Genomic DNA, 20,000 nt, shown 5'->3' with positions numbered 1-20,000 from the left:
CTGAAGACATCCTCCCTTTCTAAAGATGTCCTCACTCTCTGCAAAAATCCACACTCTCCAAAAACAGTCCTCACTCTCTTAAGATGTCCACGCTTTCTAAAAAAGACTTCCAAACATGTCCTCTCTTTCTAAAATGTCCTCATGTCCCACTAACACACCTCACTTTCTCAAGACAGGTGTCCTCACTGCCTAAAAATGTCTTCATCATGTACAGATGTCCTTATTATAAAAATCTGAACTGTCTTCATTCAAGGTCCTCACAAAGACACAAAACACACAAACAAACACACACACACACACCCCTCGCTCACCTTCATCGATCACCGTCCATCAGTCTGAAAGTCTCTGAATGTCTCAACTCGTCCTCACCGTCAGCGTCTCTGTCTCTAACTGAGGTCTCCTGTCCGTCCTGCTCTTGGCTCCATTTCACCCTCCGATCCTCCACCGCCGGATTTAAAACCACTAAAAAGAGTTTTTTAATCCTCACAGCTTATAAAAGCTAAATCCCTTTCCCCCATTTTCCCAACTGTTCGCTGTCCCCGGATGTGGGTGATGACATCATCGGCGGGCGGCACGCCAACGGTGTACAGTAGGACCGTGTCACGGAGCGTCTGAACCGTCGGCCTGGTTACCGAAGGACACGTTTCATATATTCAACTTTAAAGATTAATGTCGAATATGGAGTCATTGAACTGACAACTTTTAACTGATTAATAATTCAAGATTAAACACGGCTTCTTTTATATCTGCAGAAATAATAAATAACTTTTCTTTGCATTTCAAAAGTAAAAATAATAATTTAGTTTATGTTTTATGGTACATTGTGTGGCTGCAATGAACCATTATTGCAAATTAATTAACAAGTATTTTTTTGTATTAATCATTGTTGTCAGTTGCAACCGACTATGTTTGCACTATTTTGCATCCCTTTACCATCAGTGACTTGTTAACTAAGTGCAGTATGAAAGCTGTTGTCATTAAAAATCCTAAACTGAATGTCAAGAGATGTATTTTGTTTCGTTTTTGGGATCCACAATGGTACATTTAAAAAATACACAAGTATTCTATCGGACTGCATTTGTTTAACTAATTTTGGGATGCAAAATGGCTCAAAGCCCCATAACTGAACAATAGAAGGCGTTGGACCAAACGACCCGCATCACCGTCGCATCCTTCAGACGAGTTAGACCTGAATACGTTCCCCTCATTATGGGATGCCAAATGGCTGCGTGTCCTGTCAGCTGAACGACCCGCATCACCGAGTCGTCCTTCCGATTCAATCGGAGTTAAATTCTCCTCGTCGCGGGATGCCAACTTGCGCGGGCGCCTCTTACCTGGAAGCGGAGGATGATGGTCCAGATGAGGCCCAGTGTGAGGCGGTGGTTCCCGTCCACGATGTCATGCGAGCCCATGTTCTCCAGGTGGACCCGCTGCTCCTTCAGGAACTGCAGGGCCTTGTCCACGTTCTCCAGGCAGTGGATCCTCATCCGGCCCTTCGTGGGTTTGGGCTGAAAAACAAGTTGAACACGGCGCGTAAACACAATGGAACAGCTGACCGGCTTCACAATCTGACACGCTTTGTTTTCATATTTGTCTTTGCTTTCATTGTGAAAGAGAACTTTCAATCCTGAAGCAGCTGTTTTGTATTCCTCGACTTTCATAACTTCTCATGTAAACATTGCAAAACTGATGTTCATGGCTTAAAACGGAGAACACACATCCAGCCATTCATTTTATAAGACAACATTATTAAATTTATTGAGATGCATAAAAATATTGGACATTAAAAACACTTTTTGGCCTTTAAAGGAAGAGATTATTTTACTTTTTCAATGCCTTTAATTACTTACTAAATAGTAAAATAAAACAGCAACAGCAGCTTTTATAAATTTGAAATTTCACATATTTGTCGCTGATAAATTGTTAATAATTGTGAAAGCTGTGTTTGTTGGATTCAGACTTTAGTTTTGGTTCATGTGCAGCTTGTTTTACATGGAAACAAAACAAAGGCCTCCACGCAGCAGGGGGCGCTGCAGAGAGGAGTTAACTAAATAATATAATACGAGTTGATGGTTTGGACAGTGAAGACTTAAAACTGTCAGCTTACACATGAAATTAATGTATTTTATGCATCCGAGCAGTTTCCTGTTTTTAAATCAGTGTGTGGGCAGTTCTTCTGCGACCGGAGAGAAACGAGTCGGTGATTAAACTGTGAATGAAGAGGAGTCGGACGTGATCGCTGCAGAGGGATTTTCTGGGCGGTCTAACTCTCCGATAACCTACTTTACTGCAGAGACGCAGTCCTCAATCATCAGGCAGATGTCTGACAGCTCGGCCGGTCTGTTACACAACCAACGGCCAAACTGAAGGTGAACGGAGGCTCGAATCACCGATCCAAACGTATCTGGAATTGAACCCAAAACCCTCGACACTCACAGCTGGATGGAAAACACAGACTGGACATAAAACCACAGACTGGACATAAAACCACAGACTGGACATAAAACCACAGACGGGACATAAAACTACAGACGGGACATAAAACTACAGACGGGACATAAAACCACAGACGGGATATAAAACCACAGACGGGATATAAAACCACAGACTGGACATAAAACCACAGACGGGATATAAAACTACAGACGGGACATAAAACTACAGACGGGACATAAAACTACAGACGGGACATAAAACTACAGACGGGACATAAAACCACAGACTGGACATAAAACTACAGACTGGACATAAAACTACAGACTGGATATACAACTACAGACTGAACATAAAACTACAGACTGAACATAAAACTACAGACTGGATATAAAACCACAGACTGGATATAAAACTACAGACTGGATATAAAACTACAGACTGAACATAAAACTACAGACTGGATAAAAACTACAGACTGGATATAAAACTACATACTGGATATAAAACCACAGACTGGATATAAAACTACAGACTGGATATAAAACTACAGACTGGACATAAAACTACAGACGGGATATAAAACTACAGACGGGATATAAAGCTACAGACTGAACATAAAACTACAGACTGGATATAAAACTACAGACTGAACATAAAATTACAGACTGGATATAAAACCACAGACTGGATATAAAACCACAGACTGGATATAAAACTACAGACTGGACATAAAACCACAGACTGGACATAAAACTACAGACTGGATATAAAACTACAGACTGGACATAAAGCTACAGACTGAACATAAAACTACAGACTGGATATAAAACTACAGACTGGATATAAAACCACAGACTGGATATAAAACTACAGACTGGATATAAAACCACAGACTGGACATAAAACTACAGACTGGATATAAAAGAGTTCGTAGCTTCAGGTCTGTAAAATGGTTCCGATCCAGAAGTGTCTTCAGCTGCAATACCAGCGAGTGCCACTAGAGGTCGGCTCCAAAAAGCCTCCGGCTCCATAGACTCCCATTCAACTTCTCTCATCAAATCCAAAGTGAATAAAATGTGTCCATCAGTTATCTCGGTGTTGTTAGCTAAAGTCACTCCTTCTTATTAGTTTTCTGGAGGTCCATCTGAAAATAATCCCTCATTCATTAGAAAAGAAGATTCAAGAAGACCTGTTTTTGGGGGCGTGTCTGTTTGATTGACAGGCCTGTGGTGCAGTCAGGTTACAGCTATCGGTGGGCGGGACGTAGTATCGTCAGGTTTCCGATCAGATCGGTGAGATCCACCGCTGGCTCCTCCCCCAGCTCGTCCAAATATGGTCACTTCCTGCTCCAAACCGCCATCATATTCTCCGACTCTCGTATTTTAATCTCTAACGTCTTTTATCTTTGAGGTGAACATGAGTCCTTCTCGTGTGTTTAAATCTGCAGGAAATAGAAATCTAAACAAAACTAAACAGAAATAATAAATGACCACAATAAAATAAATGTGTGCTCCGTCAGAGCGGAGACGTTCCATCTGGTCCGTCCACACCACATGTCCTCCGTCCAACACCGAGCAGGACGCCGTCCAACAATAACACGGCCGTCTTTGCTTTTCCTCACGCGGACACGTAAACACAGTGCGGCTGAAAGGACCTCCGGGACCGAGGACCTGGACTCAGACCAGAGGGAGTCTGGACGGATGTCCAACAAAGTCTCAGTCCGTCCAGCTGGACATCAGCACCTTCAAGCAGCCATGAAAACAAACCACATCCCTGCAGCTCCATCAGCTGCTCCATCCGCTGCTCCATCAGCTGCTCCATCAGCTGCTCCATCAGCTGCTCCATCAGCTACAGCGGGACTTTCCAGCAGCAGAAGCTGTTTTTAGACTTTCTGCTGAGTCATCGTTGTTGTGAGTGACTCAGCTCGGACGTCCAGAACGGATTCTTACTTTAAAGAAGTCAAATAATCCTGAAATAATACGACGAGAAATATGAAATATATTTCTGATTGTCTAAGAATAATGTTCCTCAATGTAAAATTATGACGAATTAGTGGATTTAATCATCTACGGTTCATAATATCATGTCGTATCAATTCTCAAGTGGAAATCACTGCATGGGCTCAGGAACACTTCTGAAGACCGTTGTTTGTGTTCCTGCCATCAAATTAAAAATCAGGTAAACAACAACAGATGAGCAACATTTAGGAGTTTCCGTGATTTGCAAATCAACGCAATCTGTTTGGAGTCCCAACTTTTTGGGGAACGGGATTTGTACGTTAAATCTGTATTATTAATGAGCACCTGGAGCCACACCTCCTGCCAATCATCTCCTACAACCTGCCAATCATCTCCTACGACCTGCCAATCATCTCCTACGATGTCTTTACCGCCACTGAAAGAGCCCCGACCCGATGTTGAGAGCAGGATGAGCGAATTATGGGATTAAGGAGAAATATATTATATTCTTCTTCTTCTTCTTCTGCTGCTGCTGCTGCTGCTGCTGGAGGCGTTCATCGACTCACTCAATGAGTCCTTTCACAAGCCCCCCCTCCCCCCTCTGTACAGTCTGCTGCTGTTCTCTCCTCCATCTCTGCACCATCACCGTCTCCACCCGTCTCTCTCTTTAAATCATCTCTTCACTTCCTGCTCCATTAAAACGGTACAAAGACCAGACGGCCTGAAGAAGTGTTTCCGCTCCGTGTGCGTCTGACAGGCGGAGAAAAGGCCGGACGGAAGACGGACGGCCAAGAAGAGGAAGAAGAAGAAGAGGAGGAATCCCGAGGGGGGGGTCGGTCCGGGCGAGTTTACACGTCTGACAGAAATGCAGCGAGGCCGACAGTAATGTGTTCCTGTTACCATGGCGACGACAGAGGGTCAAGAAAAAACAGAGAAACAGAGAAAAACATTTTTCCTCTTCTCTCAGTTTACAGTCTGAAATGTAAAAACTCAAATCTGATGATGAACGACGGGAAACAAAACTTTTCTTCACGTTTCTGCTGTTTTAAAGTTTCACTCTGATTTAAAGTTCTTTATGAACAACGACACCAAACAAATTTGTTTTTGTCTCGAAACAGTTTTTTACAATTTCTTATAATTTTATTGAGCTTATCATTTAAAGATAACTAATCGTTTACATTTTTTACACCAATATGTTGAATATTTGATGGTTTTAGCTCCAAAATATTAATATTTTTGTCCAGTTTGGTGGTTAATGACATCTTTAGGTTTTAAACTGAAAAGATGAAAAGCTAAATATAAAACTTTATGAAAACTAAATTAAAAACATAATTTTTTTTATTTGAAGACAAAGTTTTTAATGGATATCTTTAGGGAAACTGACTTAAAGACTTTCTAACACGTTGAACCGTCTTTGGTCTTTAAGTTTAAGTGACGTCGTTTCAATCAGATTTTTTTGACAATATTTTTTGAAGATTGTCATCAAGACAAAATCTTGAGTTTAATTCCAACATGTCAAACAGCCTGCAGGAGGTCTGAAGCAGGAAAAAAGGATTTCAGGGTTTCTGCTTTATGTCGTGTTCACTTCTCGTTCACTTCCTCCCCGCTGCCCCCCTTTCAAAATAAAAGCCCTAACGGCGATGTGACCCACCAGTCTTTCTCCCGACAGGACCTCCAGCAGCTTGATGAGCATGCGTCCGTCCCTCAGGTCCATGTAGAGATCGGTGATCCTGCAGGACACTCTGGACAGGTGCGAGTTCACCCATTTGGTGAAAGTCTTCTTCTGGACCGCCTCGCGCTCATCTGGACACATAGAGGATGAAGGTCAGTGAGGAAGAGGAGCAAATATAATACACTTCATCTACTGAGGCAGACAGGGACGCTGAGTCAGGACGCTTCGGTTCGGGAGTCCTGATCTCTGCAGGTGTGTGTGTGTGTGTGTGTGTGTGTGTGTGTGTTATTTAGTCTGCTGTGTCTGACACAGGAAACCTCACACACACACACACACACACACACACACACACACACACACACACACACGTTTGTTTCACTATCCCTCTGGGGGTTTTCACTGATGTCATGCCTCCCCGAGGCCCAATACGGGGCCCGTGGGCCAAGTTTGGGCCGCACCTTCTTTGTTTTCATCGACCGCATCATTTGACAAACTCGAGCTGAATCTCCTCATTCTGAAGTTCATATGAAGTTCGAGGAGGAGGAGGAGGAGGAGAGGGAGGAGTGGGGTCAGTTTGTAAAACCACACTATCTCTTCTTCAAACAAACCAAACAAACATTGTGCAGAATGAACTTTGACCTCTGAGACATCCACACAGCTGATAAGATTCAGTCATACAAATTCATGACCTTCGGAGAGAGAGTGTGTGTGTGTGTGTGTGTGTGTGTGTGTGTAGGAGACGCCGGGAAGTCTGCATCTTCTCTGATACACATGAAGAATAAACATGGAGGACGGAGGGGGCGGGGCCACGAGGACTTCTAACTGCAGGTCTCTAAAACCTCAGAGATGAGTTTCTGACTGCAGGGACGAAATATTAAAGATTTAATTCTGATCACTGAAACGACGTCTTCACCAGATAAACATCAGCTCTGTGCAGCAGGATTATTATCACAGGAAGTCAGCACATGTTTCTGCAAAACAACTGCAAAAATTACATTGAAATATTTGAGAAAAATTTTCACGCTGCAAAACAATCAAAACAATCACAAAACAAACTGGAGGGACTGAATAGTGAAAATTCCTGCTGATTACGCAACATGAAGACGGGATGACGTCGTTTCCTGAAGCTTTTATTGTGAAGGCGCAACTAAAAACTAACTCCTCATTACTAGACTGCCTTCACTGACCGTGTGTGTGTGTGTGTGTGTGTGTGTGTGTGTGTGTGTGTTAGAAAAATCCCACGCTGCCTGAACTCTGCAAAAAAAATGCTTTTGTCTCAAATCATTTTGTGATTTTAAAAGCTGATAAATCTGAAATATAAAAATATAATTTGACAGATAAACTATAATTTTACTGACACCACAGAGACCTGAGTCGAGCGACAAAATCGAGTTTTAACCGTCTTTAATTTTAATTTTCTGTCGATGGATCGCTGATCAGAAGAACCGACTGAAATCTGAAGCTTTTGGTTCCATTTTTCTTTAATAAAAAGCTGATTTCATTCAATAACAATAAGATTTTATGATATTTTTTCTTGCAGGAGAATATTTTACAGTGAAGTCGTTTGAGGTGAAGTTTATGCTAACACACACACACACACACACACACACACACACACACACACACACACACACACACACACACACAGCAGAACTCAATGTCAACGGCTCCAGTTTCCCTTTCATGAACGCTGCTGAGTCGACGAGAAGAAGAAGCAGCTGTGTGTGTGTTTCATTAGAGACGGAGAGGACAGGGAGGTATTGATGGGGTGTCTCTGTGTGGGTCAATAACACACACACACACACACACACACACACACACACACACACACACACACTTATAATGAGAGGATGACCTTAACCTGAGCCTGAGGAAGCACACACAGACCAGACGGGGGTGTGGTCTCGTTTGTCTCTAATGGGACAAAAAAAAAAAAAATCAATGTCCCACAGACACACACACACACACACACACACACACACACACACACACACACACACACAGGAATTTAGAGCCTGAGCATCATGTGAGGTGCATCACTGCTCGTATCATCGTGTGAATGTGTCACTCTTGTAAATAACACACAGAAATACACAGAGAACAATGCATCATGGGAAGTCAAGGTCGTGATATGTCAGGAATTTCCTGCCGAGTTCATGAAGGTTCATCACGCCGCTCTGGAAGATGTAACATGTTTACTCCAAAGGAAACTAGGGAAAATAAAAAAGTGTGATGAAGATGGAGGAGACAGGAAAGGAGGCAAGGAAACAAACAGCATGAGAGACAAGAGGAAGGGAAGTGAAATAAAAATTAAAAAAACAGGCGAAAAGAAAAAGAAAGGACAATAACAAGAAAGAAAGAAAGAAAAGGTAAAACAAAAAAAGAGAGGGAAGGAAAGAAAGAAGGAGGAAAATGAAATGAAATAAAAACGAAGAACGTGAAGCAACTGACGGTAAAATGAACTTTAAAGGAGAAAAGTTTCCTCCCTTCAACTGTTTCCAGCCCACCAACACAAACATGTGCGTTTCCTCCCCGAACCAGATCTCATTCTTCTTTGTTTGTTTCATATCTGACGGGACGACGCCTCCCAGAGACGTCGAGACCGAGACCGCTAGGTTTAATCTGACGACAGCAGCTCAGATACAGAACAACAAATCTAAGAAATAAAGTCCACAACAAAGACGGACATTCAACGGTCCAACAATAACTAAAGAGCAAAAACAAATGTAAAAACATTATTTGTCTAAAAAGTTTCTGAAAACCACGACGCCCAAATTTTTTTTGTTAAAATGGCAAAAGAAAAACATGAATGATGTTTGAAAACAGTTAATTAAATGCCAGACTTATTATTCAAATGTCAGAAAATTATCTGAAAACTAACAATTAATTGCCCAAAATTTGTATTTCAAAAAAACATTAATAAATGTTAGTTAAATGTCAATTTTCTTTTACTAAGTGTCCAAGCAATTTCTGAAAAACATGAATTAAATGTCAAAAAATTATTTATTTTTTTAAATGGCCAAATAAACATGAGCGAAATGTTTGAAAAAAAATTAATTAAAATGTAAAAAGAAATAACTAAAACGCTATGAAATGACCGTAAAAAAGTTTTACTGAAAAACCACAAATAAAATGCCCCAAAAATGTTTTTAACAAAAGTTTGGAAAACATGAATAAAATGTCTTATAATGTTGTCTGAGGAAGAGGAGGGAGAGGGGGAGGGGGAGGAAGATCTTCAACTGTGGAGCGTTCAACACATCTTAACATGTGTTTCCACTAACAGACTCAGAGTCTCTGACACACATCAGACCTCCATTCAGGTCTGTTCTCTTTCCACATCCAACTATTCACTATGGGACACACACACACACACACACACACACACACACACACACACACACACACACACACACACACACACAGGATCACATAACCTTATCACAATACACACTTCCAGTTGGGTAATTCCAGGATTGCAGCATTCCTGGTGTCCCTGAGGACGAAGCGGTTACTGAGTCTGCAGGAGGAAAACACCTCGATGGTGTTCACGTTCACAGAGAGCAGAGCTGGAGCTGCTGCACGTGACAGATAATCAATCAAGCTATAATCAATCGACTGTTTGAGTCCCAACTTTATTTAATGTTTAAATTTAACTCCACACCACAAGAACCACAAGATCAAACTGTTCGTAATCTTCACGTCTTAGAGTGTAGTACCACTGGGGACCACTAGGGGCTATCTCCATCAGTAGTACCACTGAGGACCACTAGGGGCTATCTCTATCTGTAGTACCACTGAGGACCACTAGGGACTGTCGCCATAGACTCCATCTGTTCAGCTCATGCATCCCTTCAGCTCTTTTTTTGGCTTATTATTGCTTATAATTTCTTTAAAGTTTTGTCTTTGGATTTGTTTATATTTTATTATCATGGTCTAATTTCTTTATATTCTTTCTGATGTGTTTTCATCTGTCTGAAATAAGCTGTTTAAATGTGCTGCATAAATAAGGAATAATATTTGACTGAATATAACAGCTGTAAACACTGAAGCTGCTGAATGAATCCTCAGACATGATAAACAATCATTCTGCCAGCGGACACATTTCAATGTTTCACAGTCATAAGAAGAGAAAAACCTGCATCACAGGTTTCCTAAAAATAAAATCTGATCCTGTTAAAGAGTGGAGACGAACGTCAGAGTGGATCTGCGGAGAGGACGACAGAGAACCATTCCCTGAAAGAAAAGAGGAGCATCACAGGGAGGCTGGCAGCCAATCACAGGACACAACACCGAGCCTGTCATCCAATCACTGACCTCTGCTCCGGCCGGAAACATGAGCGTCTAAATGAATGGAAGTGAATGGGACACACACACACACACACACACACCGAGTCAGTGTGTTGCCAGCCAGGATGAAGAACAAGAGGACTATTGAGAGCCGAACACACTGACTGACTGATGAGCGGCCGGTTCAACCGACTGCCGCCGTACGTCCTGCTGACTCGGGTCAAATTATCTGGGTCACTTTCAGAAAATATCTACACGTCACAACGACTAAATAAGAGCTGGTGAGCTTCCAACTAACAGGATGTTTGATGATGCAAGAAGACGCTCACTCATTAAAGACACATTCTTCAACCGCCAGTGTGTTCCTGAGCCCATGCAGTGATTTTCACAACAGAATCAGGGCTGCTTTTTTGTGTGCGTCAAAAAATGCTGTAAATGTTCAACAGACTCTTGAAAGTCTTCAGAAAGTCTAACGGCGATGAAGCGACAAGCCGGGCGAGGCGTTCTGATGACATCATGTTTCAAGAGGGGCGGAGCTTCACTGTTCAAGACCGAATTCGTCCCCCAGAGTCAGACTGTCAACACCGAGTTCCACCGGGACCTTCTGTTAAACGTTAATAAAAAGACTAAAACGTGAATGTTCACACAGCGAGATGATTTAATGGAACACGCTGCAGCTCGTCTCCGAATTCATTCAGAAGTCGGCCTCCTTTTCTTTCTCTTTCTGTTCTCACCAATGTGTCAGTCACATCCAGTGTTTGTTTTCAGGCTGAAGCTGTGATGAAATGTCTGATTTAAAGAGAGAGACCAGGAACTGCAGAAGTTTCTGAACAACAGCGGCTGAGCTCTGAGCTGCAGCGCACAAATACTGCTGACATTTTACTGGCAACACAAACTGACGAGTCCGGCTGTTGCAGAAATGCTTATCAAAGATAAGATTCACTCAGGCTGCAGGTGCGTCACTTGGATCAGGATCAATCCGAGTTCAGTTCAAGTTAATCCTAATCCAAACTCAGAAGGTGAAGTCAGTCAAACTCGGAAGAAATGGCGAAATATTCAAGGGTTTTTCAATTCCCATTTCCCGTCCTGTTACCATGGAGACCTTATTAGCCTTATATTAAAGTTTAACGTCTATTAAAAATATGCAGAATTAGTCGTAATCAGCTCCTGTTTGCGATGTGCTGATTCACGTACAGACAAATATCACTGGATCACCGCGACACTGAACAATCCGAAAAACGTGCGAATTCTCAGGCAGCTTCTGCAGCTGTGAGGAGAGTCTTTGTCCTGTTGTTTCCTCAGGACATTTCAGCACAATGTGTGATGCAATGATCTCTGGATTTGTGTCAAACTGTGACACACACACACACACACACAAACTCAGGTCAAACCACAGATGTCATTAAAGATCTGTCAGGAAGTAAATCAGCGTCTCTTCATTACAGCGAGCGTGTTAACTTCAGCGTCTGCAGCCTAACTTGCATTCCTCAGCGATGAGACGAAGCGAGTGTCACCGCGGTGATAATGAAACAGACGCATCGTTATCTAACCAGATTCTAGCTCAGTTTCAATTGTTAAAATTTGTTTAAAATCCCTTATGTTGAGATCTCCTTTATTTATTTTGCGCACAGAGAAAAAAACATTATTCTGCTCAGCATTGCTTTTATTTCCACTAAAACCTTATTTACTGTTTTTTTTTTTTAAATGGTGGCGCAATTTTTCAAACGTCAGCAGTGACAAAGTTTTGAGTAAAACGCTACATAAGACTATATTTAGATAAAACTATATTTAAGACCTTTCAAGACCTGCAGAAAGTCTTCTACAGTTTAAAAATAATTTAAATTAAGATAGAAAATAATGATCAGAAAAATCGTTAAGCTGCTTTTTTAGCAGTTTATTAAATAAAAACATCTGAACTGCAGCAATAAACTGATCTGATCTCAGCGGTTTGAGTGAACTTCTTTTTAAAGACACACTTATCACACTTTATCGTTTATTTTTAGCTTTAACTCCATCGTGTTGTTTTCTCTCTCTGGGCGCACACATAAGCCCCGCCCCCCTCTCTGTGCTGTTGTGAGCATGCTCAGTGGGGCGTTCCCATCAAAGAGCTCCTTTCATCCTGCAGATCTGCTTGTGTCAAAGCAGAGAACTTTCCCTCAGACCGTCTGAAACCTCTTCCTGGTGTCGCCTCCAACACGCCGATGAAACACCAGCGCTTCCTTGTCGACTCAGCGTTTCAGGAATGTTTCACGAAGGCAAATCAAAAGAACGTCAACCAGGAAACGCGACACGATGAGCTTCCAGACTTTCTGAGAAAATGTTCTGGTTTCAACACGTGATACAAAAGAAGAAAAAGTTCCCGCAGCAGTAAAAACAACATTCAGAGACTTTGAACTCTTTTACAAAAACATACTCAGTTTTAACCTCCTTACAAAAATAAGAATTATGAATAATCAGTCGCTCTCGATCAGCGAGTCAATAATCTCCGATCGATCGGTTTGACCTGATAATAAGAAGCTTCTTCCGTTCAGCGACTTCCTGTTTCTGTTTCTGATGTTTATCCGACGTTAAGAAACTGAACTAATTTACAATCATCTGAAAACGGAGCGAGAGGAAGACGTTCAGAGCTTGCGTTCAAGTCGTAAAAAATACTGTTGCTGGGCAACGTTGAAGGCGTCTAGAAGCCACGGAGGCTAGCAGTTTAAGGACACCGTTCACGTGGACTATAAATATGACCGCATTTGAACGCAGCATCCGCCTGCCGTTTTTCCTGCTGAGTCACGTGGACGCCGCATGCCAACGAGCAAACAAAAAGGATGAGACCGTAACCGTGGTAACCACACACAACAATGATAGCAACAGCTGCGCGTAGAAACTAGAGTAACTAAAACACTGGAAATTAAAGAAGACATCGTATTAAAGTGACGTTTTATGTTTTTTTTTTAACACTTTAATGTTAACGAGCATCTTATAGATATTTAATAAACATGTTGAAATCAGGAGACTTCAAGCTAAAAAGGATTCTGAGTTTATCTTTCTGAACTGAACAGCAACGACGGAGGATGATGGAGGAGGAGGAGGAGCATCCATGTCTCCTCCCGCCTTTGTGTGAATTTGATCAGACGGCTGAAGCTTCCTTTAATTTCCCTAAGAGGGTGGAGGGTGGGTGGGGGTGGAGGGGGAGTGGGGGCAGGGGGTGGATGACAGACACCCTGCAGAAGCTCATGAAACATGGATGAGGAGGACGAGGTGTTTTCTTTCTCTTTAAGGAGGGCTGACTATGAGGTTTGGATGTAAGACACCCCTCCCCTCCCACCCTCCCCTTACCTCCTCCGTTAATCCTCTGCTGTGATTGGCTGGCTCGGGACAACAGAGGAGGAGAGGGGCATGGTGGGAACACAGAGGGGGGGGGGTGATGGGCCTTGTTTTGTGTGTCCATGCAGTTGGATGTGAAAGGAGGCGGGCCGATCGGTTTCACACCTAAATTCATATTAATGACATGAAGCCTGTAAGCACCGCCCACTTTGGATTTCAAAACAAAGGATTGGAGGCTTCTATTGATTGGCAGGTGGTCTTGGATCAGATACAGGGTGTTTGTGATGCTTCAGGTCTGAAATTTGACCTCAGTTTGTCTGAATTAAACATCATTTATATATCCATCTATCAATCTACCCATCATTCCCTCTGCTTATCCACCGATCTGTTTTCTGCCGACGTGCCTCTGAGCAGCTTCACGTCTTAAAACTTGTGTTTTACGAGTTTTTTTTAATAAATTTTTTATAAAAGTTAAAGCGTCGAGCGTTTCTCTCCCTGTCAGTCGGCCTCTAACAGACCGCTGCTGTCTGTAAAAACCTCCTATGAGGCAGTTCAGCAGGTCATGTGATGACCCTTCAGGCTCCTCCCCCCTCACATCTCTGCAGGGCGATAATCACTGACAGCATCCACATTCATTAACCCGCCGGGAATCGAACCGGCGCTCGGCTGCTCCAAGTTCATATCCTCTCAACACTTCCTGTTTATCTGTTTCTCATTGATTTGAGGTTGATTTGTTCAAACTGGAGATAAAAACCTGACCTTAAAAAGACTTTTAACAACTTCATGTAGAGGTTGGACGTCCAAGAGAACTTTTCCTGAAAGTTTTGAAAGGTGTTCAAGAATAAAAATACACCTCAGCAGGACGTAAACTCAAAACTGAATCTAGATAGAAATGCAGCATTAAAAAAAAGACTTTCAGGTCACAGAGGAAGAAAAATGTCTGATTGAAGTGATAAACAAGAAAAAATAAATCATCATAGAATCAGAAATGTGTATTTTCTCCTTCGCAAACAACAACAGCTGCTGTAAACATCCATAAAAACCCTCCGTCAGGTCAACCTGCCCGAGATTCAAGCTGAAGCTCATCGAGACACAATTTAAAGCAAATTTATAACAAACCAGGTTTGCAGAAAGTGGTCGATCAATGAGTTCGGAGAGTTCCTGAACGCAGCACGGTGACGCACACGGAGCAGCAGGAAGCAACGACATTCACGAGGAAATATTCAAAGTGTCGCCTTGATCAACATCAGACACACCCGTTAACAGCCGAGTGTTCCTGAGCCCATGCAGTGATTTCCACGACAGAATCGGGGCTGTTTTTTGGGGGTTTTGTGCATCAAACTCTGTAAATGTTCAACAGAGACTCTTGACAGTCTTCAGAAAGTCTGACGGCGATGAAGCGACGAGCCGGGCGAGCTGTTCTGATGACATCACATTTCAAGAGGGGCGGAGCTTCATCGTCCTAGACCGGAGAAGAAGACGCGTCAGGTCAGGAGACACCAGCTGGGTTTTCTTTGTGTCACCGTCAATTCGTCCCCCAGAGTCAGACTGTGAACACCGAGTTCCACCGGGACCTTCTGAGGGTAAAAACATTCGCTGCGAACCACCTGAACTGTGGCGCCATGGCAACGGGGTTCTCCAACATGACAACACGGCACAATCGTAGCTCCTCCTCGCTGGATTTAACTCCCGGTGACTTCTTTCTGTTCCCCAAAATGACGTTCAAGCAAAACAGTCGCTGTTTTACATTTAAGACGAATCTCAGACGGTGTTGGACCGAAGCGGACGTCCAAACATCTGAGGAGCGCCGCGCCGCTGCACAACAGGACGACTCTGAGGAAGATGGATATTTAAATCTGGTCCAGTTTTTGGTTGTTTGAAGTGCCGTCTCTCTGGTTGCAGCTCGTATGGAGCAAAAGAGGAAAGCTTAAAGATGGTGTTTACGTCATGTACGTTGAAGACATATTTCTATGGAGGATTATTTTCTCCCTGATGAGAGATAAAACGGGTTTTTTTGAATAATTTTTTGAATAATTTATTAATTTCAGAAGGCATTCAGTATATTTCCTTTTACCTTCTAATCTCAGGACGGATTATTTTCTCTTTTTAAAAGTGAAATCAGTTCTTTTGTAACAGCCCATCGGACCTCCTTCACCCGGCCTGGAGACCGAAGCTTCTTTAAAAGGAGCCTGAAGGTTCCAGCGGGTCGATGCGGTTATAAAGAGGCTCCATCAGCCTTCAGATAAACTCAGGCTGCTAATTTTACACTGAAAATGATCTGAACTTTACTGGAAAAGCTTTTTTAGAATATTTGATCTTTAATCCAGGAGGTTTACAGGAAGCTGCAGGCATTTAAAAAGCAAATTTCAAAGTAAAGCTTAGATCAGATATAAGTCTGATTGATATATATTTAGTATTTTTAAACTATCGGGCAGCACCAGGAGGTTTTAAACCTTCACTTATTTACCTTCATCTTTAGACTTCATACAGCTCTTAAAGACTTTAAAAAAATTACATTTAATTTAATTTTAACATTATGTTAAATGTTTAGAAGTAAACTTGACAGTCAGAAAGTGTTTTAATGACTTTTTAATGGAGTAAAACTGATTGTGATTGAGGTTTAATAATGAAAATCAAGAGAAAGTGAAAAGTCAGAATAATTCTGGAGCATTAATTTAAGAAAACAGTTAATTTACCTGAAAAGCAACGTTCAGATTCTCTGACGTCGATGTGATGCTGATTAATAAGTGAAGCATGTTGGTGAATCAGTGTCCGACATTAATAACTCACTCATTCACTGAAGCATGACGAAGTGAAAACATTCCTGAGCTGTCCTACACCCCGCTGACCCCCCCGCTGAGGAAGAGGAGGAGGAGAGCCTTCCTCCCTCCACACATCACACACACCTGAGAGAATGTGGGAGCAGCTCGGCTGCCAGCTGCCCTTCAGCAAGGCAGCAGCAGGTCGGTGTTAAAGCATCGGCCTGATTTCACCATTTAACACCGCAGAGGTTCAACAGGAAGTCAAACTGTGACCGACAAAACTTCCAAAGGAATTAAAACTTCTACACGAGTTCATTTATCATCTTTAGACAAATAAATATAAAAGTATTCAGTTTGTCTGAAGTTTGTTTGTCTCTTCTTTCAGTTTCACTTTGCGGTTCTGAAGTGTTTCTAGGAACAAACTCGTCTCCTGTTTCACTCCTTCTGGTGCGAGAATGTAAACGAGGAAGAAACTAAATCCCAGAACCAGAACCGGAACTAGAACTACAACCAGAACTAGAACCAGAACCCGGCGGGGCCTCCGTCTTACCTTGCAGCTGTTTGAAGCGCCCCTCCAGCTGGTTGTAGTTGAACCCGGGGCCGGGGCTGGGCCCCCTGATGGGGCTGAGATTGGGGCTCGGGCTTGGTCCCCGGCCGGGACTGGTGGCGTGGGACGGGCCGGGCCCGCCGTAGGACGGGGACAAGGGGCCGCCGAAGTCCGAGATGGGGGAAAGGGGCCCGGGAGAGAGGGGCCCCGGGAGAGAGGGGCCCGGGAGAGAGGGGCCCGGGGAGCCCGCTGGTGGCGCTCTGGAGCTCCATGACAGAAGGACGCTGAGGGGAGATTCAGAGGAGACTAGTCCACAGAGACATAGAGGGGGGGACGTCCTCAGAGAAATGTCCCGTCTCCCAGGTAACCACACAAGTCCTGATGAGTCCACGGGTCCAACAGGAAGACGTCCGGGACCAGAAACAAACACTCAAGTTTTTAAAAGACAGCAGAAATAATCCTTCCGAGCTTCAAGAGGAAGAATCCTTCTTCTAGTTCCTGAGAGGACAAGAGACGAGCTGCAGAGTTCCTCTGTCTGTCTCTCTGTCTGTCTCTCTGTCTCTCTGTCTGTCTCTCTGTCTCTCTGTCTGTCTGTCTGTCTGTCTCTCTGTCTGTCTGTCTGTCTCTCTGTCTGTCTCTCTCTCTGTCTGTCTGTCTCTCTGTCTGTGTTTCAGCAGGAATCGCTGGCTCAGCAGACTCACGGCGGAGGCAGCATCGTGCTTCTGTTCCTCCTTCATCCATCTGTCAGAGTCCTCAGTGTTCACACCTTCCCTCCCTCGGGAACCCTCCCATCCTCCACCCGAACACAGGACCAGCCACGCAGGGGAGAGCCGTCCAGAGCAGCCCGATGAAGAGGAGGAAGAAGAGGAGGAAGAGGAGGTGGAGAATGAAAGCGTGGGTTTGTCCTCCGCTGAGCAGCAGCAGCTCTCAGACACTGAAAACACCTTTCAGACGGGAGGCGGAGCGGAGGGGGGAGGGGCCGCATGCCGGGGGCAGCCGCTCCTCCCAGCGGCCAATCGCGTGCCTCGCTTTCAGAGGTGATGTCATGTGCTCATTAGCATAAGGGGCGGGGCGGAGGGAGAAAAGGGAGGAGAGAACGTGCTCACACTGAACATTAAACCTGACTGAAAGATTATCTGTTTGTTCTGAAAAATGAGTTTTAATATAAATATAAAGCAGATAAATATCAAGATGAAGAGATTTTTAAGATAATTCTGATATTTGAGCTGCAAAATAAAAAACTTTTTATAAGTTCAATGGTGAAAAACTTTTTCTGTCAAGTTTAATTATTTTTATTTGTAATTTCTTTTTTTTATTTGTATTTGTTTGATATAAAATTTCAGAAAAAGTTTTATAAAAGTGAGGAATAAAAGGGCAAACTGTTACTGAGCCTCTAAAACCCTGCTTCAAGTGTTTAAATCCTGATATTCTTCCTTTCTGACTTCTAGTAAATATGGTAAAGTGAATATTTGACCAGCTTTAAACCAACTTCATGTTCTTCATGTAAATTCTGTTCTTCAGTGCGTTTCAGTTCTGTTTTGTTCCACTGGATGATTCTGGTTTTATCTTCACGGTTCATTACCAGTAACAATGAGTCAAACTGTGAAACTATGGAGGAGGTTTTTATACTCTGCAGCTGCTGGATGACATTTTGAGATGTTGTTGTTTTTGTCCACATGAAAACGGGTCAAATTTCTAAATGCATGAAAACTTAAAATAAAAAAAAAAAAGGCCTCCAGAGGTTTTTACTAAATCATGACGTCAAACAAACTTCAGGCTGCTTTCATACCGACCTTGTTTGCTTGCAGACTTTTGTAAAGTGAATGTATTTAATTTTTGGGGGTAAAATACACCAGAAGAGGTGTTTCTCAGTCCGGATCAAACCGAACAACGGTTCTGACAGGAAGTCGAGACAGCGTGTCGTCGCTCAGTAAACAACAGAAGAAGAAAAATTAACCGGAAAAGGTGAAACAATGAGCCTCAGCAGCACAGAGAGAGAAGAAGATCTAACGATGACCAAATCTTACAAATATACATAAAAATGCTGAAATATGAATTTATTTCCAGAGAGGAAAATAACTGCAAGTCAAACCGTCATGATAGAGATGATATAGAGGCAGCGACCTACCAAACCAACCAATCACAGTCCAGAGAAGGAGCCGACGCCCACTCAGGTGATGACAACAGGACGTAGTGAAGTCAAACAAACTTCTTTAAAGCGTTCGCAAAATAAAACTGCAAAATGAAACCAAAACCATCATTTTTTAGAAATGAACACAAACGACAAGCTGCAAGTTAGACCGAACTTTTTCTAACATGCGTGTTTATATACGTGAAACAGTTATTCAGAGACACGTTAAAAACGTATTTACGTCCAGCTGAGGTGGAAACAGATAAAAACACGACATTCATCCTCATAAATACGTGAAATGTCAGATTTATAGTTTCTGCAGATTTTTCTCAGAAACATTTCTGTGTAAATGTTGCACGTGATTCATTACTCTCTTTATAAATCTCTTAAACAAACTAATGGAGCTGTAAAACTCTGCAACACCTGAGACGTCGGCAGGTAAAAGTCACATGGTGATGAAGATGAAGAATGTTTTCTAGAACAAACATGTCGGACCTCCAGATGCTGAAACTAAGAAACAGAACCACGACATCATGTGAGATCTAATTCATCCTCACACACAGAGCTGTGTGTGTGTGTGTGTGTGTGTGTGTGTGTGTGTGTGTGTGTGTGTGTGTGTGTGTGTGTGTGTGTGTGTGTGTGTGTGTCTGTGAGTGACATCCAAACATCCTGAGAGAAACCTCAGCTCTAATATTAGACTCTGTTGTGGAGATGTTCTTCCTGTCTGAGTCCTGCCAGCACTTCCTGTTTGATCTGGCTGTCCATCAACACACACACACACACACACACACACACACACACACACACACACACACACACACACACACACACACACACACACACACAGCCTGCAGGAAACACTGCCGGTTTGGAAGAAGGAGCTTCACTTCCT

General features: G+C 42.9%; 1 protein-coding gene across 4 annotated transcripts in view; it reads right to left on the bottom strand.

Moving 5' to 3' along the window:
* The window catches only part of LOC138215171 (spectrin beta chain, non-erythrocytic 1), an 87,222-nt gene that overhangs the window by 34,789 nt on the left and 32,433 nt on the right, over nucleotides 1-20,000 (bottom strand). For 2 of the 4 annotated variants that reach the window (XM_069177179.1, XM_069177180.1), the window contains exons 3-4: nucleotides 6,046-6,197; nucleotides 1,335-1,508 (exon numbers count right to left, since the gene is read on the bottom strand). In XM_069177179.1, the coding sequence (XP_069033280.1) occupies nucleotides 1,335-1,508; nucleotides 6,046-6,197 (326 nt within the window). Of the gene's footprint in view, nucleotides 1-1,334; nucleotides 1,509-6,045; nucleotides 6,198-16,980; nucleotides 17,833-20,000 lie in introns of those variants that run through there. The other 2 variants (XM_069177182.1, XM_069177181.1) reach the window with 2 other exon arrangements.

This window comes from Embiotoca jacksoni, unplaced genomic scaffold (assembly GCF_022577435.1).
Source record: "Embiotoca jacksoni isolate LCO1_2020_lvr unplaced genomic scaffold, fEmbJac1.0.p SCAF_70, whole genome shotgun sequence".
NCBI lineage: Eukaryota > Metazoa > Chordata > Actinopteri > Embiotocidae > Embiotoca > Embiotoca jacksoni.
Note: the sequence above shows the minus strand (reverse complement) of the source record. Positions and strands in the feature narration are given on the sequence as shown.